Source organism: Salmo trutta, chromosome 16 (genome assembly GCF_901001165.1).
Source record: "Salmo trutta chromosome 16, fSalTru1.1, whole genome shotgun sequence".
NCBI classification, from domain to species: Eukaryota; Metazoa; Chordata; class Actinopteri; order Salmoniformes; family Salmonidae; genus Salmo; species Salmo trutta.
In genome coordinates this window covers 50,016,064-50,042,990 of record NC_042972.1, presented here as the reverse complement: position 1 = coordinate 50,042,990, position 26,927 = coordinate 50,016,064, and the positions used below count along the sequence as shown (strand labels likewise).

Genomic DNA, 26,927 nt, shown 5'->3' with positions numbered 1-26,927 from the left:
ACAGTTGAGGGTTTGAATGGTGCACCAGAAGAGTCCATGGTGGTGGATAGGCCTGCACTGCAGGCTGCAGGGGTTGCCTTTCACCAGCAGGATCCTGACATTTTAAAGGTTAAGAAACTGGACTTTGTGGCATTTATAGCTATGGTAATAGCAGAGAAGAAGATCCAGGAAGATAGAAGTCATAGTGGATGCGGCGGAGCGGTTCCTGGGGCTGAAAGATATCTCAGCGAAGGACTTACATGGAATATTGGCACAAGCCGCACCACCCTCTCAGGTCCTAGAACCTGAGAAGGGAGATATGGAGTATTAAAAGAAGGAAGAAGTGGGAGTTTTGTTTGTTTTGGCAATGTACTATTTTTATTAGGTTGATTAAGTTAGTTTCACTATTACGTATGGATTTACTTGTACATTTATTTAATTTTTTTCAACCCGTCCAGTTGGTGGCGGCAATACACCTTTTGGGGTTGTAGTCCGCCATAAAACCCTCATAAGAAAGAAGAAGACAGCGTCTAGTCTGCCGGAAATTCACACGAAGAAGAAGAATACGGCAGTGAGAAACATAGGCTAGTTATCAGTATTTGATAAGACACGGCAGTCCTCGGTGTATTTACCAAGCTAGCTACTATCCGTGAATACTTCAATATGTCATATTAAATTGTCTTTATTGAGCGTTTGACTGAAACAAGTTTGTACGTTCACAACGATACTGACATTATAGCCACGGAAAATTTGCTAACACGCTAGCTAGTGTCAACAAACTGCAAGTGACTAACGGGTTCAAGTGACCCTGCCCAAAAGCGCGATGCTGGTAACCGTTTTCTGCGCACCGAATGACCGCTCGGAAATCACATTTTCTCTCGATGTGTCTCCGGAGCTTGAACTTAGAGATTTTGTTGCTCTGTGTGAACTAGAATCAGGAATCCCTGCTGGGGAAATTCAGGTGAACCACTAGCTAAAACATGCTAACTAGTTGGCTTAGCATAAACGTGTTAGTAGCTAACGTTACATTAAGATATTGTTTTATATCAACCAGTTAGTTAATTCAACATTTTAATTATCCAGACAGACTTGACAGTAGTAGCTTGTTAGGAATAATACATTGACGTTGCTCGTCAGAATTAACTTTATTGTTCGTCTGGTCGCTAGCTAACGTTAGTTGTACCTTAGTTATTAGCCAACTTAGCTAGCCTATGATCATGTGTCAACCGTCTGAGAACACAACTTCTACTGACTCATATAACATTACATGTCAAGCTGTCCATTGGTTTGCTTGTCACTATTTTGATTAGCAACCTAGCTAATTAATTGAGGTGGTCTGGCCATCAGACAGCATTTTAATTTGTCCTTTTATTTTTCGTCCAGTGTGGAAAGGGAATGTTTATTTTTTTCCCCTGTGGCCCTTCCCTCTATTCAGATCACATATGCAGAGCAGCCTCTGAAAGACCTGACCCGTGCTTTAGGGACATATGGACTTAAGGATGGAGATGTGGTGGTGCTTAGACAGGCAGACAGAAGGCCACCACCAGCACAATCAGCCTTCCCAGGTAAGGTCAACACTGTTGGGCGAGACAGAACCTGTGCGAAATCTATCTCTGCCCTGTTACAAGGTTGGAATTATGGGAGGAGTCCAGCTGCTCTAGTGCGAGTTTGGCGTGCAGGAGTGGTTAACAGACCTATTAACCTTGCACTTCAGTTCTCACATTGTTCGTTATTTATTGGTCCTCAGTAATGGCTCACTGTTATCTCAGCCCAGTTGTCTACCTGGCATCTTACTGAACCTGGAACCCTCTGTCATGCTCATACTCTCCTACCCTCCGTCTCTTCCCTCTCCCCCAGGTCTCCCACGTATTGACTTCAGTTCCATCGCAGTCCCCGGCACTTCTTCTGGTTCCAGTCAGCGGTTCACCCGTAGACAGCAGCAACAGGCCCCAACCTCACAACAGCAGCGCTCTCCACCCCCTGCTGCACCCCCATCCCTACCGGGCTCCGCCTCCTCTCCTCAGGGTCTGGATGACCCCGCCTTACTGCAGCAGATGCTCTTGGCCAATCCACACGAACTGTCCCTGCTCAAGGAGCGCAATCCACCATTGGCTGAGGCCTTATTGAGTGGAGACCTGGGTAAGTGGGGATAGCATCAACCCTTCTCTTTTGGTGTTGATTATCTTGTCATTATAAAGGCTTTGGTTAGATATCAATGCGAATAATGGGTCTTAAAAGGATACCAGGATCTTGGAAATTAAGCCCTTTATCTACTTCCCCAGAGTCAGATATTATGTTACACTATATTGGATCACTCCATTATATTGGTATCACTCCGCAGCAAAGGGATACATCCGAGGTGAGGATTTACAGATTTACTCCCGTGTACACCTGTGTCACGGCTGGGGTCCGCCCCTATATATAGACCCCATGGCCGTGACACACGTTCTCTTTCATTTTCTCGGTGGACGTCCGTATGGTTTGAGGTACAAATTCTCTGAAATTCGCTTGGTAAGTCACTGGTAAGTGTAATATCTTGCGTGGAAGTATACTCACCGGCTGTTTGCAGCCTGGAGCTGCTGGCCACATGGCCAGCCCCTCCTCTTGAGTCCTCCACTCGCTGCGCACCGTTGATCTGTATCTCCCGCCCGTGGTTTGTCGTGCTTGTGTTTCGTTAGCGTTACACTACGACTTCGTGTGCATCCTTTAATATATTGGTGGCTCTTGCTGCCACAGACTGTATTTGCCTTACAAAACTTGCCGACTGGCTTGTTCTGTGTGTGTTGTGAATTGCTTAACATGCTGTGACTGCGCCATAGGCACGGGTTCTCTGCTAATTACTCTACAATGTTTTTTTTCTCTTGTTCTTTCCCCTGCAGAATGTAAGAGCATCGTGGTGGGCTTCCACTACGTTGAGAGATTAACTTTGGAGTTCTTTAACGGAGTTACTACATCATATAGTGCTGTTTCTACTGCTTGGATATTAAACCAGCTAGGTAATATTGCAGTTGGCGTAATAATATTTTTTTAAATCCTCCAAGCGGGTCACGACAAAAGCTCTCCTAGGGCGTCGGACCCCTGCTCCGTGGCCTTGCTGGCTTGGCTTGGCTGAGCTTATGGCTTTCCTTTGTGACAGGTAATGGTGGTATCCCCCTGGAGATCCACATTCCTCGTGTATGCACTGCCTGGGTTTGAGCCACGTGGAGAGGGCGGTGGGCGGTACTCAGAACACCTGCGCCTGGTGCGATTGGAGGCCGTGCGTGAGTGGGTCGGCCAGGCTCGGGCTCAGGCTGGGGATGAGCTCCCTCCCTCAGGAGTGGTGCGCCAGTGAGCTGTTAGTCCCTCTACTGGCCACAGTACCCCTCCCAGGAAGTGTGACCGGAGCCACCGCAGGCAGAGCCCATCTGTGGGTCCCTCTGCTCTCTTGGCCGCTTTACCAACACGGCCATGCTGCTGCAGGCCTACCTGCAGACTGTTGCCCTGGCTGCAGTGGGGCACAGAGGAGCTCCTCCGGGAGGCGATGGAGGTGTCTTGCCTGCTTTCCCTGCTCCAGAGGGATGTGGCCCGCTCCAACGGACGTGCCATGGCGCAGGTGGTTACCTTTCGGCACTATCTCTGGCTGGCCCAATCCCGTCTGCCAGCTGCTCTCCAGAGCAGGAGATGGTTCATGCCGCCTCCTCAGGCCACGTGTCCAAGGCAGACGGACCGTCGCCACCCACCTGCACCCGAACAATGGTGGGGTCCCTCTCCTGGCCCATCGGCTAGTGCTGAGGAACGACAGCGGGGTGGGGCACAGACGGGCCCTGGCAAAACCCCTGACACACCCTGCCTCGGCCACTTCTCCTGGTCTCAAAGGGCCAAGTGGGAGGAGTGTGTGGAGTCCTAATGGGTGTTGTCTACAATGCTCGAGGGGTACCGACTCCAATTCCGGTGCTGGCCCCCGTCCTTCAGGGGCCTTGGTGTCACCACAGTGGCCGACCCCCTGAAGAAAACCCTGTGGCTAGAGATCTCCTCACTCCTGGACAAGGTTGCCATCCGCAGGATCGAGAGTTCAGAACGTCTAGGTGGGTTCTACTCCACTTATTTTTTGGTCCCAAAAAGAGATGGAGTGTTTCTACTGATTCTGGACCTCCGCAACCTCAATGGGTACTTAAAGGTACTGAGGTTCCACATGCTGTCCCCAGTCTGCGTGTTGCAGGCCATGTCCAGGGACCAGTGGATTGTGACGCTGGACCTGAGGGATGCATATTTCCATGTCCCTGTTCACCCAGCTCATTGGCAGTACCTCTGATTCACTTTCAATGGGAGGGCTTACGAATTCATGGTTCTTCCCTTTGGCCTTTCCTTGGCACCCCACACTTTCACAAAGCGCATGGACGCTGTCCTGGCACCTCTCACGTCCCGAGGGTCGTTGATCCTCAATTACCTGGACGATTGGCTGATTTGTGCCCCAACCAGTACTCAGGTTCTGTTGAGGTGGCTCTGTCACACCTTTCTTAGGTGGGGTGGAGATGCTGAGGATGTGCCGCCGGGAGCTGGTCAGCACAGACGCCTCCCAGTTCGGCTGGGGGGTGTGACCAAGGGTAGGTCGGCCAGCGGCTGTTGGCTACCCCCTTGGAGCGGCAGGCACATCAATACATTAGAGCTCTGAGCTGTACTGCTGGCCCTGCAGTCATTCCTTCCACATCTGAAGGGAAGACGTCCTGGTGAGAATGGACAACACCACAGTGGTGGCTTACATCAACCATCAGGGTGGACTGAGGTCGCACCGCCTCTCTTATGGCACAGGAGATCCTCTGGGCTCAGGGACGTCGAGCGTCTCTACGTGCAGCGCATGTACCTGGCATCCTGAATGTGGCAGTGGATATCCCCCTGAGGGAGGGCCCGCCACCTTGGGACTGGAGCCTACATTCCCAGGTGGTGCAGCACCTGTGGTACAAGCTCGGGAGGGCGCAGGTAGACCTATTTGCCTCCCTGGATAATGCGCACTGCCCCGTGTGGTACTCCATGTCGGAGCCACCAGGGCCTCTGTGCTTGGATGCTCTGGCTCACGATTGGCCAGGGCTGGAGCTTTACGCATTCCCCCCTTTTCCCTGATCCAGGCTGTGCTGGACAGGACTAGGTTGAGCATCGTCTGCTTCTGGTAGCCCCATACTGGCCCAGACGACCCTGGTTCAGTTTTCTCCTGTCGCTGTTGTCTGGGACACCTTGGAAACTTCCCCTAAGACCGGACCTGCTGTCTCAGGCCGGGGGAACTCTGTGGCATCCGAGGCCGTGCCGTTCAGTGGCCAAGCCCACAATGGTCCATGTTAGGACTACAGGAGGGTGTAATGAACACCATGCAGAACGCAAGGGCGCCGGCTACAACCGCAGCATACCAGTTGCGCTGGCGGTTGTTCTGCTCATGGTGCACTGGTATTGAGGTTGTGCCCGAGTCATGCGGGGTGCAGTATGTCCTCCAATACCTGCTGTCTCGCTTTGATGAGGGCTTGACAGCCTCTACACTGAGAGGGCATTTGGCCGCTATATCTGCCTGTTATGCGGGGTGGATGGACAGGCCAGTAGGGCGCTATCCCTTGGCCTCCAGGTTTATGAAGGGGGTTTGTCGCCTGCGTCCAGCTAGGTCCCGCTCCCTGGCGAGCTGGGATCTGGATGTGGTATTGGCAGCTTTGGCAAAGCTGCCTTTCAAACCCGTTGGAGTCTGCCTCCCTGAAACAGCTCTCTATGAAGGTGGCTTTCTTGGTAGCGATTACTTCCATGAAGAGGGTGGGTAAGCTCCATGCTCTTCCGGTAAGTTCTGAGTGCTACCGGATGGACCCCAGGGGGAGGAGTATATCTCTCTGCCCCAACCCTTCATTCTTCTCAAAGGTTCTGTCAGACAGGCATGTGAACATCCCTTTTATTCTGTCTGCTTACGACCTCCCTGCAGTGGCGAGGGAGTCTGGACCTCCCTCCGGCATGCTGTAACCTGTGAGGGCACTGGCTGCCTATGTGGAGTGGACATGGTCAGTGAGAACAACAAACCAGCTCTTTGTCTGCTATGGTGAGAGAGTCCTGGGGGCTGGGCTATCAAAGCAGAGGCTCTCTCACTGGATCGTGGAAACTGTTACGACAGCATACAACCTGGGCTGGCAGGCCAGTGCTGGGATCTGTGGTGGCACATTCAACACGAGGTGTGGCTGCGTCCTGGGCTCTACTGAGAGGAGTGAGCCTCGCTGATATCTGTGCTGCGGCCAGCTGGGCTTCCTCTTGCACCTTTGCTAGGTACTATCGGGTAAATGTGTCACCTCCCTCTGCGGTTGGTTCAGCGGTCCTGGGCATCGCCTCCCCTTCTGGGGACTGTACCGGGACCCCCCTTCCACATTGATGGCCCTGCGTCTCAGTCCCGCGCTGGGACTTCGCCTCTGGCTGGCCAGGTCCCTCTAGCACCGACTAATCTGGTATGGGTATACCAATATTGGAGTGATTCAATATAGTGAAACATAACGTAGGTTACGTATGTAACCACCGTTATGTGAGCTATTTGGATCACTCCAATCCTCTACGGTGCTAGAGGCGCCTCAAAAATGATGTAGAGAAAGTGTGTCACGGCCATGGGTGACACAGGTGTACACAGGAGTAAATCTGTAAATCCTCACCTCGGATGTATCCCTCCGCCGCGGAGTGATACCAATATATTGGAGTGATCCAAATAGCTCACATAACCGTGGTTACATACGTAACCTTCAAACTCATGGATACCATTTTTATGTCTCTGCATGCAGTTGGAAGGAAGTTGATAACTAGCATTAGAGCAATGACAAAGTCTATGGTTACTGCTAGCATGCTAGTAGATACCATAGACATCCAGCCATTGCACTAATACTAATTAGCATTGGCTGGCGAAACTACCTCTAACTTCCTTCGTACTGGATGCAGAGACATAAAAATGCTACCAATGAATTCATCTGACTCTGGGGAAAATAGATAAAGGGCTTCGTTGCCAAAATCCCGAAGTATCCCTTTAAGTGTTCAACTAGGAGCTCTAATCATGTTTCTGACTGCCTCCCGTAGAGCGTTTCACCAAAGTGCTGTTGGAGCAGCAGCAGGATCGGGCTCGCAGAGAGCAGGAGAGGATCCGGCTTCTGACTGCCGACCCATTTGACATGGAGGCCCAGGCCAAGATAGAGGAGGACATCAGGTACTCACACAGCCAAGAGGGGAAAGGGAAGGGTTGGAGTCAGAGACGGCCTCAGTCAGGGTCTCTTCTGGAAACAATGTACTAGTTTACGTATTGAATTTTGCCCTCTGTTTAAACTATTTGAGAAATGTAGGTATTCATGTACAATTGCTTTCCTTACATAATCGCACACAATTTGTACTTCAGGCAGCACAACGTAGAGGAGAACATGACCATTGCAATGGAGGAGGCCCCAGAGAGCTTTGGCCAGGTGGTTATGCTCTACATCAACTGTATAGTCAACGGGTACCATGTGAAAGCTTTTGTTGACTCAGGTAACGCATACTAATATTTTCTTCCTCAGTGCAAAGCATAAGCTTCTTTGACTAGGGCAATAGGGAGACAATTCAGTTAAGGGTTTTTGTTTTGTGGTGTCTAGTACAGGTTTCCTTGGCTAGTTTTGACAGCTTTGCTCTCATGATGATATTCCAGCTATATCCACTACTGTTCAGTCTGCCATATTTTACAATTCTCTGTAAACCTTCTTGGCTCCTCCCTCCTATTTCCCATTCTTTCATCCACATGCTCATATTCTTTCTACCACCTCTGACATCTCTTGATTTAAAAAAGTGTTCCAACTTGCTTGCCCGCACTCCATACATGTGCCCCATCTGTTTTTGCCTGCTCTTTCCTACTTCTCCTCTCATGCCCCCCTTCCTATGAAATTAGCAGATAGACTTCAATTCTATCAAATAACATTACCTGCATCATTTCTAATTCCCCTTTTTATATATTTATATGCCCATACCATAACCCCACTGCCACCAGGGGGTACTCTGTTCACAACGTTGACATCAGCATGTACTGCGAAATTCTCTAAAACGACGTTGGATGTGGCTTATGGTAGAGAAATTAACATTCAATTCTCTGGCAACAGCTCTGCTGGACAATCCTGTAGTCAGCATGCCAATTTGTACGCTACCTCAACTTGATACATCTGTTGCATTTTGTTACAAAACTGCACATTTTAGTGGCCCAGCACAAGGTACACCTTTGTAATGATCATGCTTTTTAATTGATTTGCCACACCTGTCAGGTAGACAGATTATCTTGGCAAAGGGGAAATGCTCACTAACAGGGATGTAAAAATTATTTTTGTGTGTACGGAACATTTCTGGGATATTTTATTTCAGCTCATGAAACTTGACATGTTGCATTTATATTTTTGTTCAGTGTGTGTGCAAACCTTTTGCACCCCCCCCCCCCCCCCCCCAATGCACTCAGAACAGCCTCAATTTGTCAGGGCATGGACTCTACAAGGTGTTGAAAGCATTCCACAGGGATGCTGGCCCATGTTGACTCCAATGCTTACCACAGTTGTGACAAGTTGGCTGGATGTCCTTTGGGTGGTGGACCATTCTTGATACACACGGAAAACTGTTGAGCGTGAAAAACCCAGCAGCATTGTAGTTCTTGACACAAACTGGTGTGCCTGGCACCTGCTACCATACGCTTTTCAAAGGCACTTAAATATTTTGTTCACCCTCTGAATGGCACACACACAATCCATGTCTCAATTGTCTCAAGGGTTAAAATCCTCCTTTAACCTGTCTCCTCCCATTCTTCTACGCTGATTTGAGGTGGATTTAACAAGTGACATCAATAAGGGATAAAAGCTTTCACCTGGTCAGTCTGTCATTGAAAGAGGTGTTCTTAATGTTTTGTACACTGTGTGCATTCGGAAAGTATTCAGACCCCTTGACTTTGTCCACATTTTGTTACGTTACAGCCTTATTCTTAACTGGAATACATTTTTTCTTATCAATCTACACACCATACCCCATAATGACAAAGCAAAAACAGGTAATTTGTTTTGCTAATTTATCAAATAACATCTCATTTATTCAGACTAAATACTTTGAAGCTCCTTTGGCAGTGATTACAGCCTCGAGTCTTCTTGGGTATGACGCTACAAGCTTGGTACACCTGTATTTGGGGAGTTAATCTCATTCCTCTCAAGCTCTGTCAGGTTGGATGGAGAGCGTCGCTGCACAGCGATCTTCAGGTCTTTCCAGAGATGTTAGATTGGGTTCAAGTCCGGGCTCTGGCTGGGCCATTCAGAGACTTGTCCCGATGACACTCCTACGTTGTTTTGGCTGTGTGCTTAGTGTCGTTGTCCTGTTGGAAGGAGAACCGTCGCCCCCAGTCTGAGGTCCTGAGCGCACTGGAGCAGGCTTTTCCCCCACGTTTCATAGCGGTCGCTGTCTACGCTTCTGAAATGTCAGTGCGCTGTTGAATTGGCTCCTTTTCCGAGACCAATGTTGCTATGTGCATAATAGCAAAGTTAGCCAGCATATTGGTGTTGAGAACAGTGCAGAGGCAGCAGCAGAGTTGGGAGATGAGAAAACAGACCTTGCGTTAATTGTCTACGAAAGGTGAGGAGAGGTGAAACCCCATCTTAATTAGGTCTATAATCAATATCCTAACTGTTAAATGTGCCTGGCTTTATGAATCATCCATATACAGTACCAGTCAAAAGTTTGGACACATCTACTCATTCAAGGGTTTTTCTTTATTTTTACTATTTTCTATCTTGCAGAATAATAGTGAAGACATCAAAACTATGAAATAACACATGGAATCATGTAGTAACCAGAAAAGTGTTAAATAAATCAAAATATATTTGAGATTCTTCAAATAGCCACCCTTTGCCTTGACAGCTTTGCACACTATTGGCATTCTCTCAACCAGCTTCACCTGGAATGCTTTTCCAACAGTCTTGAAGGAGTTACCACATATGCTGAGCACTTGTTAGCTGCTTTTCCTTCTCTCCGCGGTCCAACTCATCCCAAACCATCTCATTTGGGTTGAGGTCGGGTGATTGTGGAGGCCAGGTCATCTGATGCAGCACTCCATCACTTTCCTTCTTGGTCAAATAGCCCTTACACAGCCTGGAGGTGTGTTGGGTTAATTTCCTGTTGAAAAACAAATGATAGTCCCACTAAGCGCAAACCAGATGGGTTGGTGTATCGCTGCAGAATGCTGTGGTAGCCATGCTGGTTTAGTGTGCCTTGAATTCTAAATAAATCGGTGTCACCAGCAAAGCACCATCACACCACCTCCTCCATGCTTCACGGTGGGAACCACACATGCGGAGATCATTCTTTCACCTACTCTGCGTCTCACAAAGACACGGCGGTTGGAACCAAAAATCTCATTTGTTTTCATCAGACAAAAGGACAGATTTCCACCGGTCTAATGTTCATTGCTTGTTTTTCTTGGCCCAAGCAAGTCTCTTCTTATTATTGGTGTCCTTTAGTAGTGGTTTCTTTGCAGAAATTCAACCATGAAGCCTTGTATAACCACCATCGAGCTCTAGGCCTAAGATAGTCTTAACATACTTAGGCCTATATTTCAATGATGGATACAGTAGCCTGTACAAGTAATCATTCATTCGTTCATGTCATCACACAGGCTACGAGTTATTCATGATTTGAAATGCAATAAAATAAAGCGAACCTTGAATAATTAGCATAAACAATAAATCAACCGTTCCATTTCGGCAATTGCATTCGACTGTTTTTAGCCTTTGCAAAACACAACAACAACATTACAACAGACTCTGGTATGCTTATAATTTAGTGTTTAAAGTGTCCCAAACAGTCAGGAAAAATTACATGGTAATCTAACAGCACCTGTTTGGCACACGTAATAGCTCCTTATTTTTCTTGACTTCCAGTATTTTCTACAACTAAATTTATTCCACACATTTGATTCCTTTACCTGAGCAACCAGTAAACATTCCCCCATTTTCAAGTTTTATTTGTCACATCCTCTCATACATTTTGCTGTCACGTGTTCGGAGTTTATAACCAATTTAATGATGTGATTATGATATGCTATAGGTAACGCCCTATTCGTCTCATGAATGTGATGCATATATGTGTCACGTAAAGAGAGCAACGGTTAAGGGAATAGGGAATGTTTTCCTAAAGGTATGAGGGATTTCTGTAACATAGCTTTTCAGTTAGAAAATACAAATTTATATTGCAGCTTCAGCAACACGAACAGCACTATAAATACTATATGTTCTGTGGTGGTCGCTGCAGCAGGGAGGAGAGGGAGACAACGGGTGCTAGTCAGTCACTCGCTGTCGTTTTTTTTATTTTTACACAGAGCAGCGAGCCCGGCATAATCAAATCAATTGCGGTCGGACTCCCTGTAGTCATTTGTGTGTCTTAATTATTTCATCAAACAGTGCGCTTAAAGCAAGCTCAGTGCATATAGTTGATTTGATTAAAACACATAGAATGTGCTTTTCTTTCAAAAACAAGGACATTTCTAAGTGACCCCAAACTTTTGAACGGTAGTGTGTGTTTCCTAATCGCACTGGACTCCAAGTGTATCGGTCAATCAATCACTCCAATCTTAATTCCAACACTGATATCCACAGACTAACCCTTCTTTCGCAGTACACTACCATTTTACAATTTCCTTTTGCAATACATCCTATTTTGCTGTGACGTCTTAAGAGGGTCTTGAACCTCTCTATTTGTACCATTTCTACTGAGATTGCCCTAAAATGAAATATTTTACCTAAGTGTATAATCATATTTCCCATTGATTGATGGTGGTTTTTCAGATCTCCTAACAGTACTGTTTGTTTGTAGGTCCTTCTGAACACCGACATTATGACTTAACAACCACTCCTGGACCTGACTCAAAGTGAGCCACTGAAGTACAAAAAGAGATCTATTGATTCAGTTTTTTTGTGGCAGTCTGCACAGGGCTGACTTTTCAATGCCCCAAATATTGAGCATTATTTTTGTGGCGAATTTTATATATGTTTTTAAATTGACACAATCTGTTCTTTTTCAATTTTGGATTTTTTTTATATCAGTTCATAAACCCGATGCCATGGTATTGGGACATAAAAAATCTGTTTCCAACTAGCTTACATTTTTATGCAGAATAATTGTCAAACCTCTCAACCTTAAGTGAAACTGATACATTTTACGATTCATACTAGTGATTTTAAGCCATGCATGGTTTTTCATTGTGGAGGCAGATACATTAATTGGTTTATTTTCTTTTGAGCATTTGCCTAATTTTTGTAGCAGAGCTGCGAAGAGTTGGTTATACTTTTCTATTGAGCATACATCTCCATACACCTTTGTTAATAGCTTGTGTGACCATTTTACCATCCTTATTTACAGTGTAATTTTTAAACATGATACCTACCTTATACATTTTTTTTCCCCAAGAAAATTGGTATTTTCTCTAAGTACATTGGAGTTTAGCCGTGTTATTTGCTGTAATTGTTCTGCCTCTTCTGGAGGATGAAATTGGAATTGAATACTTTAAACAGGGATTTATTTTCAATCCACCAGAAATGGTTGGTTTTAATCTGTATAACTGCAAAAAGCACCCCTTTTGAACATTGGATGTGCCTCTTAAGCAGTGTTCACACTCCAGTCCTTAATGCTCAAATCAGTTTTGTTTTTCAAATACGGTTTGGGATACTGACTGTCCAAAAGTTACAAGGGACCAAATCAGATTTGTGTGTGTTCAGACAGGAATCATTTGGCGACATGTCTACTCTCATTTGTCAAGTAACGACAGGTGTGTGCACAGTGGTGTAGGCTGATTGGTGTTGCTCGTGCTTCCAATATCTCATAAATTATGTAACAAGCTAAGGTTACGACAATGCCTGCCATGGATGTTTCCCAGTTCAAATCAAAATCAAATCAAACTATTTGTCACATGCGCCGAATACAACAAGTGTAGACCTTACCGTGAAATGCTTACTTACAAGCCCTTAACCAACAGTGCAGTTCAAGAAGAGTAAAGAAAATATTTACCAAATTAACTCAGTTAAAAAATTATAAAAAGTAACATAATAACACGACAATAATGAGGCTATATACAGGGGGTACCGGTACCGAGTCAATGTGCAGGGGTACAGGTTAGTTGAGGTAATTTGTACATGTAGGTAGGGATGAAGTGACTATGCATAGATAATAAACAGTGAATAGCAGCAGTGTACAAAACAAATGGAGGGGGTGTCAATGTAAATAGTCCGGTGGTCATTTGATTATTTGTTCAGCAGTCTTGTGGCTTGGGGCTGGGAGCCTTTTGGTCCTAGACTTGGTGCTCCGGTACCGCTTGCCGTGCGGTAGCAAAGTGGAGTCTGACAATTTTATGGGCTTTTCTGACACCGCCCATTATATAGGTCTTGGATGGCAGGAAGCTTGGCCCCGGTGATGTACTGGGCCGTACACACTACCCTCTGTAGCGCCTTACGGTCAGATGCTAAGTAGTTGCCATACCAGGCAGTGATGCAACCAGTCAGGATGCTCTCGATGGTGCAGCTGTAGAACCTTTTGAGGATCTGGGGACCCATGCTAAATCTTTTCAGTCTCCAGAGGTGGAAAAGTTTTCGTTGTGCCCTCTTCACGACTGTCTTGGTGTGTTTGGACCATGATAGTTCATTGGTGATGTGGACCCCAAGGAACTTGAAGCTCTGGACCCGCTCCACTACAGCCCCGTTGATGTTAATGGGGGCCTGTTTGACCCACCCTTTCCTGTAGTCCACAATCAGCTCCTTTGTCTTGCTCACATTGAGGGAGAGGTTGTTGTCCTGGCACCACACTGCCAGTTCTCTGACCACCTCCCTATAGGCTGTCTCATCGTTGTCGGTGATCAGGCTTACCAGTGTTGTCGTCAGCAAACTTAATGTTGGTGTTGGAGTCGTGTTTGGCCACGCAGCCGTGGGTGAACAGGGAGTACTGGAGGGGATAAGTACACACCCCTGAGGGGCCCCGATGTTGAGGATCAGTGTGGCAGACGTGTTGTTGCCTGCCCTTACCACCTGGGGGCGGCCCGTCAGGAAGTCCAGGATCAAGTTGCAGAGGGAGGTGTTTAGTACCAGGGTCCTTAGCTTAGTGATGAGCTTTGTGGGCACTATGTTGTTGAACGCTGCGCTGTAGTCAATGAATAGCATTCTCACATAGGTGTTCCTTTTGTCCATGTGGGAAAGGGCAGTGTGTGGAGTGCGACTGCGTCATCTGTGTATCTGTTGGGGCGGTATGCGAATTGGAGTGGGTCTAGGGTATCCGGGAGGATGCTGTTGATGTGAGCCATGCCTTTCAAAGCACTTCATGGCTACCGGCGTGAGTGCTACGAGGCGGTAATCATTTAGGCAGGTTACCTTCGCTTCCTTGGGCACAGGGACTATGGTGGTCTGCTTGAAACATGTAGGTATTACAGACTAGGTCAGGGAGGTTCCAAATGTCAGTGAAGACACTTGCCAGTTGGTCCACGTATGCGTTGAGTACACATCCTGGTAATCTGTCTGGCCCTGCGGCTTTGTGAATGTTGACCAGTGTTTTTAAAGATCTTGCTCACATCGGCTACCGAGAGCGTTATCACACAGTCATCCAGAACAGCTGGTGCTCTCGTGCACGCTTCAGTGTTGCTTGCCTCGAAGCGAGCATAAAAGGCATTTAGCTCGTCTGGTAGGCTCGCGTCCATGAGCAGCTCGTGTCTGGGTTTCCCTTTGTAGTCCGTAATAGTTTTCAAGCCCTGCCACATCCGATGAGCGTCAGAGCTGGTGTAGTAGGATTCAACCTTAATCCTGTATTGACCCTTTGCTTGTTTGATGGTTCGTCTGGGGCCATAGCAGGATTTCTAATAAGCGTCCGGATTAGTGTCCCGTTCCTTGAAAGCGGCAGTTCTAGCCTTTAGCTCGATGCGGATGTTGCCTGTAATCCATGGCTTCTGGTTGGGATATGTACGTATGGTCCTCCAGTTGCGTTGAATGTTAAAAATCATAGTGCAAGAACACTTTTTTTAAGATGATCCAACTTTCAAAACGAGTCCTTTTTGGCTAGTCATAGCAATCAACTAGCTAGCTAGGTAGCTGTTTAGCTTTCTAGCACATTCACTCATTTGTTTGTAAGCAATTAACAAGCTTGTTAGCTACCCCAGTAGCTAGCAAGCAACAAGATATGCCAAATAAATCTAGAAATAAGTTGAGGGCAAATCAGATTTCACCATTCAAGTCGTATGGCCAGGAATCAGATTTGTATCTGATTTCAAACCACCTACAAAGGGGGTTTGAAATGTGGCTTAAATATCTGATTCCATGTGCTCTTTGGCTGTTCAGACTGCAGGAAAAAGAAACACATATTTGAATCAGATATGCCAAAAAAATTGATTTTGAGTCACTTAAAACAAGGCTTTAGTAGCCTGCTGGAAAACCAGTTTGGATATCATTTCGGTGTAATGGAGGCTTTAAGAGGGAGGTTTAATGCCTTTTAATATTTAAGATGTAACCCTCCAAACTCATGTTCATTATATGAATATTCCTGTTTAACTTTAACTGGTTTGCCATTCCAAATCAAATGAAGAAAAATTCTCGCATGATTTGAAAAAGGGTTCTCATGGAGTTGGTAGAGCTCTTCCTTGTATTTGTTGGTAGAGCTCTTCCTTGTATTTGTTGGTAGAGCTCTTCCTTGTATTTGTTGGTAGAGCTCTTCCTTGTATTTGTTCTCATCGCTCTCTCTCTCGCTCTCTCTCTCGCTCTCTCTCTCTCTCGCTCTCTCATATCCAGGGGCCCAGATGACCATCATGAGTCAGGCGTGTGCCAAGCGCTGTAACATCATGCGTCTGGTGGACCGACGGTGGGCTGGCATCGCCAAGGGAGTGGGCACCCAGAAGATCATTGGCAGAGTACACTTGGGTGGGTATAGGTTATGTCTCAAAGAGAGAACCTTTCCTTTGCACAACATGGCAGTGTTTTCCACAAGCACATGGAGTAGCCAGCCAAATAGAAAAGGTTGCCAGACAGGCCACCTCGGGGGTTACGAAAGTTTTGCCGAACAAGCTCCATTTTGGTGCCCTGTAGTACATTCTAATGCTATATTGTATTTTCAACCAGCAACTATCAGGAAAGAACACTGATCACATTTTTTTCACACTTCCAGTGTTAGTTTCATCAGCTGTTTTACAATATGAAATGGCTGAAAAACTGGAAACTTCATTCTGACTGCACTGGGCCTTTAATGAATCATGTAAGAGTCTGCTGACTTCCACAGGCTTCAAGCTTCCTATTAAGAGGTACACTATATAAACAAAAGTATGTGGACACCCTTTCAAATTAGTAGATTTGGCTATTTTAGCTACACCCGTTGCTGACAGGTGTATAAAATCCAGCACACAACCATGCGATCTCCATAGACCAACATTGGCAGTAGAATGGCCTTACTGAAGAGCTCAGTGACTTTCAACATGGCACTGTCATAGGATGCCACCTTTCTAACAGTCAGTTCGTCAAATTTCTGCCCTGCTAGAGCTGCCCCGGTCAACTGTAAGTGATGTTATTGTGAAGTGGAAACGTCTAGGAGCAACAATGGCTTAGCTGCTGTAGCACGTTAAAATCAACTGTCCTCAGTTGCAACACTCACTACCGAGTTCCAAACTGCCTCTAGAAGCAACGTCAGCAGAAGAACTGTTCATCGGAAGCTTCATGAAATGGGTTTCCATGGCCGAGCAGCCACACACAAGCCTGAGATCGCAATGCTCAATGCCAAGCGTCGGCTGGGGTGGTGTAAAGCTCGCCGCCATTGGACTCTGGAGCAGTGGAAACGCGTTCTCTGGAGTGATGAATCACGCTTCACCATCTGGCAGTCCGATGGACGAATCTTGGTTTGGCGGATGCCAGGAGAATGTTACCTGCTCGAATGCATAGTGCCAACTGTAAAGTTAGATGGAGGATGAATAATGGTCTGGGGCTATTTTTCTGGCTAGGCTCGGACCAGTTCCAGTGGAGGGAAATCATAACGCTACAGCATACAATGACATTCTAAACGATTCTGTGCTTCCAGCTTTGTGGCAACAGTTTAGGGAAGGCCCTTTCCTGTTTCCGCATGACAATGCCCCCGTGCACAAAGCGAGGTCCATACAGTAATGGATTGTCAAGATTCGTGTGGAAGAACTTGACTGGCCTGCACAAAGCCCTACCTCAACCCCATCGAACACCTTTGGGATGAATTGGAACGCCGACTGCGAGCCTAATTGCCCAACATCGACCTCACTAATGCTCTTGTGGCTGAATGGAAGCAAGTCCCTGCAGCAATGTTCCAACATCTAGTGGAAAGCCTTCCCAGAAGAGTGTGGGTTGTTATAGCAGCAAAGGGGGGACCAACTCCATATTAATTCCCATGATTTTGGAATGAGATGTTCGACGAGCATGTGTCCACATACTTTTGGTCATGTCGTGTATTTTCTCAGCCATCTGCAATACAGGTATGATTGAAGAATGAAGCAGGTGTTAAAGATGGGCTTTGCTACACAGAAAGCAGCAGTTGACTACTCCATTGTCAATACTTTGATTAGATAAGTAGACCTTTGTCAATATCTTAGAAAATACCACATACAGTATTGTGAACAAGTATTTGCCCCCTTTCTGATTTGATCATATTTTTGAAGCCAAATGAATGTGTCTCTTACCGATGAGATTCGGTATGCTACTGACGAGTCACTCACTTTAAAGAGATACTTCATGATTTTGGCAATAACTAGCGTTAGCACAATGACGAACTCTATGGTAACTGCTTGCATGCTAGTAGAGACCATAGACATTCAGTCATTGCGCTAACACTAGTTAGCATTGGCTCGCAAAATTACTTCACATAAAAATAGTATCCATGAGTTCATCTGACTGGTAGATAAAGGGCTTCATTGCCAAAATCCCTAAGTATCCCTTTGTCGGGACCGTATGGCAAGTACTAGAGTTAATTTCGAAAATCTTGAAGTAACTTGTCCCGATGCGATACCATGGACATATAACTACGTTGTATGATTTATGAATGGCAAGGATATGAGATCAGTCAGTTTGACACCTTTTTATAAACTGGTCAAGCTTTCTGTTTGTCAATTAAAGCACAGTAAATGGCCTATGCTCCAGCACCATGTCTGCATATGAAACACGCCAGGGTCCAACATAAAAATAAATCCCACTGGCCCTTTCAGGCCAGTTAGCCAAAAATCTACTTGCCCGAACAGAATTCATACTGGCCCAAACATGGTGTTTTTAAATGCATTGGGGTCATGCTGGGTCTATCGGTTGGCATGCTCTTTCTATATCAAGCTATTAATTGGCTACATTTGGTTATTGTATTTAAAAGCGGTGTAATAATTTAGCAATGCAAGTCATTGCTCTCATTAGAAATGTATTAATTGCATTCGTTTTTGTTTCTAAAGTATGTCATTTTGAGAAGATGTGAAAATAGGATGCTGCCCCTTTTAAAGATAAACGTTCCAAAAGAGATATAAACTAGGCTTACAGTAGGCTAGCCAAGATGAATGCTAGGTGTCCTTTTGGAGCTTAATTTTTGCCACAGTAGCCAGCTATTTGCTAGTATGTAAACTTATTTAAGGTTTACTTTTGTTAATCACTTTCCCTAAAATAAAAAAAGCTCAGCTAGTAGATTGATGGTGGATTTTTATTTTTGCTCTGGACAGCTCGCGTGTGCGGTGTGAAGGCGTCAACTCATGTACTGCTCGCGTGCTCGAAGTTGACTCGCAGGTGGTGTGCTTGAATGAACCGCCAATCGTATTGCGCAAATACAAATAGCATGACATTTACACGTGTAGTCTTCAAATGGTAGACAGCGACAGAGCAGGTAAAATGTTGAACTGGAGTGCATAAATGCGCTGAAAAGTTACGTCACTGACCAGAACCACTGGTCCAACACGTGGTTTTCCTGGCAAAACTGTCGTTCCTGCACGTGAAAGAAAATGCATGAATGTGCCAGAAAACAATATGCCAAGTGGATTTCGACTCATCGTTACCACATTATATGGGACGTGCAAATTCATGCTCTCTCCCTCTGTAAAGACATTTGACTGCAACCACAACACACACACACCTACGGAGAGGCGGGAGAGACAGCACTGTCAAACCTGCAGTGTTTCCCTGTCATTACTCACTTTGTGACTGACAAGCAACTGTCCTATCAATAGATCGATAGAATATGCATATCGTTAATTCTAGTGGGAGAGGGCTTGGCAGACTTTTTTTTCCCTGACTAGCTAATTTATTTATAATTAGCCTAGTTAATTTAGGTGGAAAAGTACCCAGCTGAAAACGAGCCTAACAGCCGACAGCCTGCGCTTGTTGAAAAAACTGAACATGGTATTTCTCCACAATCAAGTGGCTCCTGCTATGTTTACCTTGTTTTATCCAATCTGTTGAAAGAAATGATATTCAAACCTCTAGCAAATGTTGATGGTAGCATCTGTATCTGATAATGGCTAAAAGTGAGGTGTGTTTCCCTACTCAGCTCAGGTCCAGATAGAAGGGGACTTCCTGCCTTGCTCCTTTTCCATCCTGGAAGACCAACCTATGGACATGCTGCTTGGACTGGACATGCTCAAGAGACATCAGGTCAGATCCCTATACCTGTCCCACCATTTCCATGAACACTACCACATATACAGTGCATTCAGAAAGTATTCAAACCCCTTGCCTTTTTCCATTTTTTTCCCCCCTCCATTAGCCTTATTTTAAAATGGATAAAAATAAATCCTCAATCTACACACTACCCCAGAATGACAAAGCAAAAACAGGTTTTTAGAAATGTTTGCTAATTTATAAGGAAGATTTGGAAAGGCACACACCTGTCTATATAAGGACCCACAGTTGACAGTGAATGTCAGAGCAAAAACCAAGCCATGAGGTCGAAGGAATTGTCTGTAGAGCTCCGAGACTGGATTGTGTCGAAGCACAGATCTGGAGAAGGGTACCAAAAAAATGTCTGCAGCATTTAAGGTCCCCAAGAACACAGTGGCCACCAAGACTCTTCCTTGAGCTGGCCGCCCAGCCGAACTGTGCAATCAGGGGAGAAGGGCCTTGGTCAGGGAGGTGACCAGGATCCCGATGGTCACTCTGACAGAGCTCCAGTTTCTTACAGAAGGACAACCATGTCTGCAGCACTCCATCAATCAGCCCTTTATGGATGAGTGGCCAGATGGAAGCCACTCCTCAGTAAAAGGCACATGAGAGCCCGCTTGGTGTTTGCCAAAAGCCAGCGAAAGAACTCTGACCATGAGAAACAAGATTTAACTAATTTTCCTGAATGCCAAGTGTCACATCTAGAGGAAACCTGGCACCATCCCTACGGTGAAGCATGGTGGTGGTGTAACAAAAAGGGAGACAACACAGAGTTCGAGGAATAACAAAAATATATTTATTGACTAAATTATATACAATTAACAAGTGTGTGTGTAGTCAGTAATCACTGGTTACATGCATAGATAGTGATCATGAGTGGTGTTGAGGTGCCAAAATAAACAAGCCACAAAATGCCACAACCAAAAATAGTGTGTCTGCATGGACAGTCTCCTCAATTAATGGGGGAAATGTGTATTTATCCCCAAGACACACTCAGTCCATTTCGCTGACGACCCTCCCGGCTCCGCCCACCGACATCCTATTAAGGAAAACGAGAGCAAAGAGAGAGAATTCGGCAGACAGAGTGGGAGGGTCGTCACAGTGGCAGCATCATACTGTGAGGATGTTTTTCAGCGGCAGGGACTGGGAGACTAGTTAGGGGCAAAGGAAAGATGAACGGAGCAAAATACAGAGATCCTTGATGAAAACCTGCTCAGGACCTCAGACTGGGGCAGAGTTTCACCTTCCAACAGGACAACGACCCTAAGCACACAGCCAAGACAACGCAGGAGTAGCTTCGGGACAAGTCTCAATGTCCTTGAGTGGCCCAGCCAGAGCCCGGACTTGAACCCTATCAAACATCTCTGGAGAGACCTGGAAATAGCTGTGCAGCGATGCTCCTCATCCAACCTGACAGAGCTTGAGAGGATCTGCAGAGAAGAATGGGAGAAACTCCCCAAATACAAGCTTGTAGCGTCATACCCAAGAAGACAAGGCTGTAATCGCTGCCAAAGGTGCTTCAACAAAGTACCGAGTAAAGGGTCTGAATACTTATGTAAATGTAATTTCAGCTTTTTTTACATTTTTTTTATAGATGACTGGGAAAAAAACCTAAATTTTAGAATAAGGCTGTAACGTAACAAAATGTGTGAAGTCAAGGGGTCTTGAATACTCCCTGAATGCACTGTAAATGACATCCTAACTAATCCCAGTGTTTAAACTACTGTTCTGTCTATATATCCTGCTACCTCAGTGTTCCATTGACCTGAAGAAGAACACATTGCTGATCGGGACAACGGGCACTGAGACCCGCTTCCTGCCTGAGGCGGAGCTGCCAGAGTGTGCCCGGTTGGCATACGGGCCCGAGGGGCGTGAGGACGCCCAGCCAGACGAGATCGCAGACCGAGAGCTGGCAGAGGCACTTCAGAGATCTGTACAGGAGAGCGGTAAGGAACGCGGTCTGGGAGAGGGCTATGGTGATTCCTCAGCTCTGCCTGCACACTAAAGCAGTGGACATTACTGCAGCAGAGACATGGGCCAGAAAGCACATTTGCATTTAGCTTCTTTACTCCTGAGCCCTGTTTCTGCAGTCATCAGCATTCTCAGCAGGGGTTGGAACCAAAGTTATTTTCCAATCGTGTAATTCTGAACAGAACCACACTTTTGGGGGGGGTTTCATTCCAACCAGCAAAATAAAGTTCTGAACTGGTTCGAACCCCAAAAAAGATACCGGTTTAGATCGTTCCTTACGTTTAGCTCATTAAATTACTTCAAGTGCGGATAGAGCAGGCAAGCTAGTTGTTTACATGCGTGATGGACAGTCAAGTGTTGCTTATGGTGAAGATGCAACCAACATTTTGCAGGTGGGGAGAGACCGAGAGGGTTGAAGGCATCTTATCTGAATTAGGCCGACAGAATTATACCTAAGAGGAGCAGCTTCAATGGAGGGACTTTAAATGTACTTTGATCTAGCTCGCTAACTGCTTGTGTGTGCAGAGCGACACCAGAATAAAAACACGTCTTACCTTTTTGTAAGTAATAAATTCAACGTTAAGTGATAACTAGGCCTATGGTATCCTTAACTACCATTTAAAAAGTTAATCCATTCTTCTCTAGCTAATTAAAAATCTCTCCCTATCTTCTGAATCGAGCTTGTAACGTCAGTACTGTAGCCTATGCTTCGGAGGGGAAGGTAGCCTAAACACGCACAGAGTAAGACTTCCAGCTTGCAGGCAGACGATGGAATACGTTTCTGAGTGACAGCTTTGCATAGGCACTTTGTTACATTTTGTTGTGGGACTAGGAAAAAAAGTTGAATGTAAAATAACGTTATTAAACGGTTCTGTTCCGGAACAGTATGGATCACTTTCGTTCCAGGTTCCATTTCAATCCCTTGAAAAAAAAATCTGTTTTGGTTCTGTTCCCTAAACCGGTTCCAACCCCTGATTCTGTCACATACATGATCACTGCATGTCATCACCTCAAAAATAAGCTTTATAAATCAGACCTAGGTATGAAATCAAAACCTGACCTGTGGTTGGATTTAGTCTAGTTAGTCTTTGTTTGGTTCTGTAAATGCATTTGGTTTAACAGTTCTCATTTAAATAAGTAAAACAAAAAAAAAAATGAAATCACTCTGCGGACCAATTTAGCTCATGGAGGTTGTTAGCTGACAGGTCCTGTGATCACTCTGTGACCTCTAGGGTCATAGGTCAAATAAAGTTATCTTGGCTGACACTGTTCACCACTATGTGAACAGTCTGACAGCACGGTGCATGCTTTGTTCGAGTGCTAACTCTCTGCGTCCCTTTGCATGATGTGTGGTGTGTGGCCTAACCCTAAGCAGGACAGCACTGATGCATTTGGGGAGACAGCTGGAGAGGGCCTTACCAACCAGGTACTGCAAACCTACAGAGAGAATCAATGCTAAGTCCATCACCCATATTCTCTTTTTTGTTGCAAAATTGTATTTTGGGCTTTTTGGTGAGAAAAAAAAAACATATTGGTACGATATTATGAATAAATCCTTTGATAAATGGTCAATAGTATTTACCATGTTTTTCAACTTATTTTAAAAAGTAGAGGATGCAATCACTGATTAAAAGGGATTGTTAGAGATTTTGGCAATGAAGCATGCTAGCTGTTCCTGTAGACTTCCAGTCATTGTGCTAATGCTAACTTCCTTTATACTGGATGCATTGACATAAAAACATACATTTTTTGCACTATTGGTTAGAGCCTGTAAGTAAGCATTTCACTGTAAGGTCTACACCTGTTGTATTCAGCACACGTGACAAATAAACTTTGATTTGATGGTATCCACGAGTTCATCTGACTCTGGGGAAGTGGCCAAAATCTCAAACTATCCCTTTTAAGGTCTCTGCATTTCAATGTCATGTTTCATTTCAGAAGCTGGCATGGACAAACTATGCATGTTGTGTGCAAGAATGTTTTGGTCCATAGCTGGTTTCAATTGTTGTTCAACTACTGTTACATTCTAAAACTGATCTCTACCCTCACATTGTAGGTGGACAAACTACCTCACAGGAATCCCCACCATTCCCAACGCTCAAACCCCCGAACAACATGCCCCTGTCCTCCCCCCTTTCCCCCGGTCACCCCCGGAGCCTTGCCCTGGACCGTTCTCAGTCTGCTCCAGCCTACATGCGCCAGGCCGGGGCCCCAACACCAGGGCAGAGCCAAACCCAACCTGGTTTCCTGGGTCTCCCCATCCCTGGGCCCTCATCCCAGGCCCAGAACATAGCACCTACAACCCAACAGTCTCCTCTCTCAGACCCAAGCCCTACCAACCCCACCCAGCCACTCCTACCCACCACCCCCACTCCCCCGGCTCAGGATCTGTCCATATGCGCCCCTCCTGCAGACAAGTCTGTGACTGGCACTCCCACCCTGGGATGTTCAGACAGTCAGATCCCTCCAGAGATGTGTGGCTCTGAGAAGGCAGAGAATGGCTCCCTGTCCCCCCTCCCAGAGGAAAGCCTCCCAATTCAGCCCATGGAGCAGCAGGAGGACATGTCAGTCACCACCACAGATCACCGGACATGTCTGAGTAACCCAAGTCAGCAGAGTGGAGAAGGGGGTTCCCACCGTCCCGTCTCTAATCCCCCATCACTCACCCTGGAGCCCTGTCTTTCTGGATCCACATCTGCAGAGATGGATTCTCCCCCTGTCTCCTCCCAGAGCACTGTGCAATCAGAGAGGGACCAGCCAGAGGGGGAGCGCTGTCCCAACTCAGACCAGATCCCGTCTCTGGCCCAGGCCCTGAGGGAGCTCCATGAGCTGCTGGTGTCTAACAGCTGTGGCCTGTCCCCCCAGGACCGTAGTGCCTCCTGCTCTCCCTCACACAGACAGGATGCTGACGGACTCAACCACAACCCCACCGCAGAGCCCCAAACCCTGATGCCTGAAAACACCACACAACTCTCCCCCTCTACTGCCATTATAGCTGGTGCAGAACCATGCGATGCCAAAGCCAACCATGCTGCTGCTATGTCTGACGGAGGGCCTCCTGACTGTGTCCTGCCAGGCACCTCTGGACAGGAGCAGAGCCTGGAGACTAGGGACAGGGCAGAGGCTGAACCAGGAGCGGGACAGGGAGAACTAGAACCACAGTATCCAGACAACTCCAAGGGGGAAAGGAGGGCTGACGAGTATGGGCTAGATGCCAGTAAAAACAGAGGGACTGTGTCTGAGGTCCAGAGTCCCTCGCCCTCTTCACTCCAAGCAGACCTGGAGTTCAGGGAGCCCCCTGAGGGGCAGCAGGGGAGGGGCGTGGCAGACGGGAGAGCCTCTGCCATTGACAACCCAGACACTCCCAGCCTCCATCCTGAGCTAACACAGCGGAGCCCTCTGTCCATGGCTGTGGGTTCACCTGAGGACGACTCCGGCGTTTCGCCCCGCACTTCACCTCAGGCCCTGGGCCCCCAACACCCCTCCTCCTCTCCAGCCCCTCTCTTCTCTGCTCCACATCCCGTTACCGAACAGTTTCCGGCTGAGCACATCCAGAGGATCCAGACAGCTGGCTTCTCTGCCAGAGAGGCTGCAGAGGCACTGGAACAGGCCCAGGGCTGTGTGGAGCTGGCTCTGCTGGCTCTGCTGGCCCGCAAGATCACTGTGCCCACCTAGACACTCACGACATTACAATCATATGGGAGGTCCAGCCTCTTGTCAACATGGGTTTCATGTGTACTCTTGTCTTATTGTTGATGGTGTCATCTGAATCCCCCTGGCCTCGCAGCCACTACATGCTAAAGGGGAAATGTTTTTTGTCTATTGGTTTCTCACAGACCATACAACAACAACTTATTTGTTCCTAGATTGAGCCAATATGATCGGAGTTGTTTGCATGCAGCAGTAGGTGCCTATTTCATGGATTTTATAGATTGGTAGATTGATTTCCTTAATCCCCCCAACCCTGTATATACGTATTTTATTCTAAACACAATTGAACTGCCCCATTGATGAGAAAATGTTGGTAAATGTTTACATTTGTATGTAAAATGGCATTTGTTTAAAGGGCTGAAGATTAACCTAAAATAGTATGTTAAAATGTCCGATTTGTGAGTTATTGCTCCGCTAAACAATTCATTTGTTTTAAATTGATGTTTGATTTTAACAACTCAGATTCTGATAAAACCCACCAGACAGTTAAACATATTACACTGTGGAAATGACTCCATTTAAGAAGCATTGCTAACTGCTGATCTTTCTTTCTGCCGATGTTAGCATTTTGTAATATGACACTCAGACGTGATTATTGCCAATCCTGGGGAACCTGGGTGTTTTCATGTTTAAAACAGCTTGCACAAGAAATTAAATCAAGCAGCACTACCCTTTTTTTACTTTCTACATGACTTTGTTGATAGAGGAACATCACCATAGCCAAGGAGTTAGAGTATTGAATATTTCTGGAGATTGTCAGTGTGAGATTGTGCAGATAAAGGATAAGGTCTTCAAATATAACAGCATGTATAAAATGAACATCTTTGGAAATGTGATATGGACATTAAGAGGGGTTTTGGTAGTTCCTGTTCACATTCAGATATGTAGAACTGGAAATCTCTCCCAGTCTACCCTATCCAGCTGTCAGATCATTTATTCATATATCCATTATCAATTTTTTTTTATTATTGTATTATCTGGATCATATGCATATACCAACATCGTGGAAGGTTTAATTATTTCGTTTTATCTTGTACTCAATTTAAACTCCCAAATAAAGTAAAACTGGTTCTTTGTATTGTATGTGTGTGGTTTATGATATTTCTAAAGAATGGGTGTTAAAAGATTAAAGTCATGTTTTGCTAATCTGTCTTATATTTGTTCTTTGCTCATAGTTGCGTTTGCATATGCAAATGTACAAGTTAGTGAATTAAGCAGACTTGTTTTTATGGCGGCGAGGGGAAACTGATTAATGGGCAGAAGGCACCACCTGTAGACTTGATCTGAGAGGCCTGGGCGAGGAGGCTGAATCCACGCCAAGCAAGGTGGGCCCTTTACAATATTTGACTTCACGTTGACCTATCGCCCAGGTTCAAAGAACACCAAACCTGATGCCCTGTCCCATCTCTACGATTCAGGAAAGGGTCCCATAATCCCTTCCTCTCGAGTCGTAGCCCCTGTAGTCTGAGACGTAGATGTGGACATTCCCCAGGCTCCGGAGAGGGAGCCCGCACCCACTATCTGTCCTGAGCGCATCTACGTTCCCACAGGGATAAGACATCGGCTGCTGACCTGGGCGCACTCAGCTGTCGTCGCTTGGCATCCAGGTATTTCTCGTACTACTCAATCGATCTCCGAGAAGTATTGGTG

The 26,927-nt window shown here is 46.1% G+C and overlaps 1 protein-coding gene across 2 annotated transcripts; it reads left to right on the top strand.

The window, feature by feature from the left end:
- Positions 1–522: 522 nt before the first annotated feature.
- On the top strand, positions 523–26,423 carry LOC115150962 (protein DDI1 homolog 2). Of its 2 annotated transcripts, XM_029694825.1 has the most exons (10): positions 523–940; positions 1,415–1,544; positions 1,837–2,118; positions 7,033–7,159; positions 7,346–7,473; positions 15,753–15,881; positions 19,486–19,589; positions 21,349–21,541; positions 22,942–22,992; positions 23,623–23,775. In XM_029694825.1, the coding sequence occupies exons 1-9, from the start codon at positions 803–805 to the stop codon at positions 22,950–22,952; spliced, it is 1,242 nt and encodes a 413-aa protein (XP_029550685.1). In that variant the 5' UTR covers positions 523–802; the 3' UTR covers positions 22,953–22,992; positions 23,623–23,775. The 2 variants fall into 2 exon arrangements, with proteins under 2 accessions (XP_029550685.1, XP_029550684.1); XM_029694824.1 differs by lacking the exon at positions 22,942–22,992 and having other exon boundaries at positions 23,623–26,423.
- Positions 26,424–26,927: the final 504 nt, after the last annotated feature.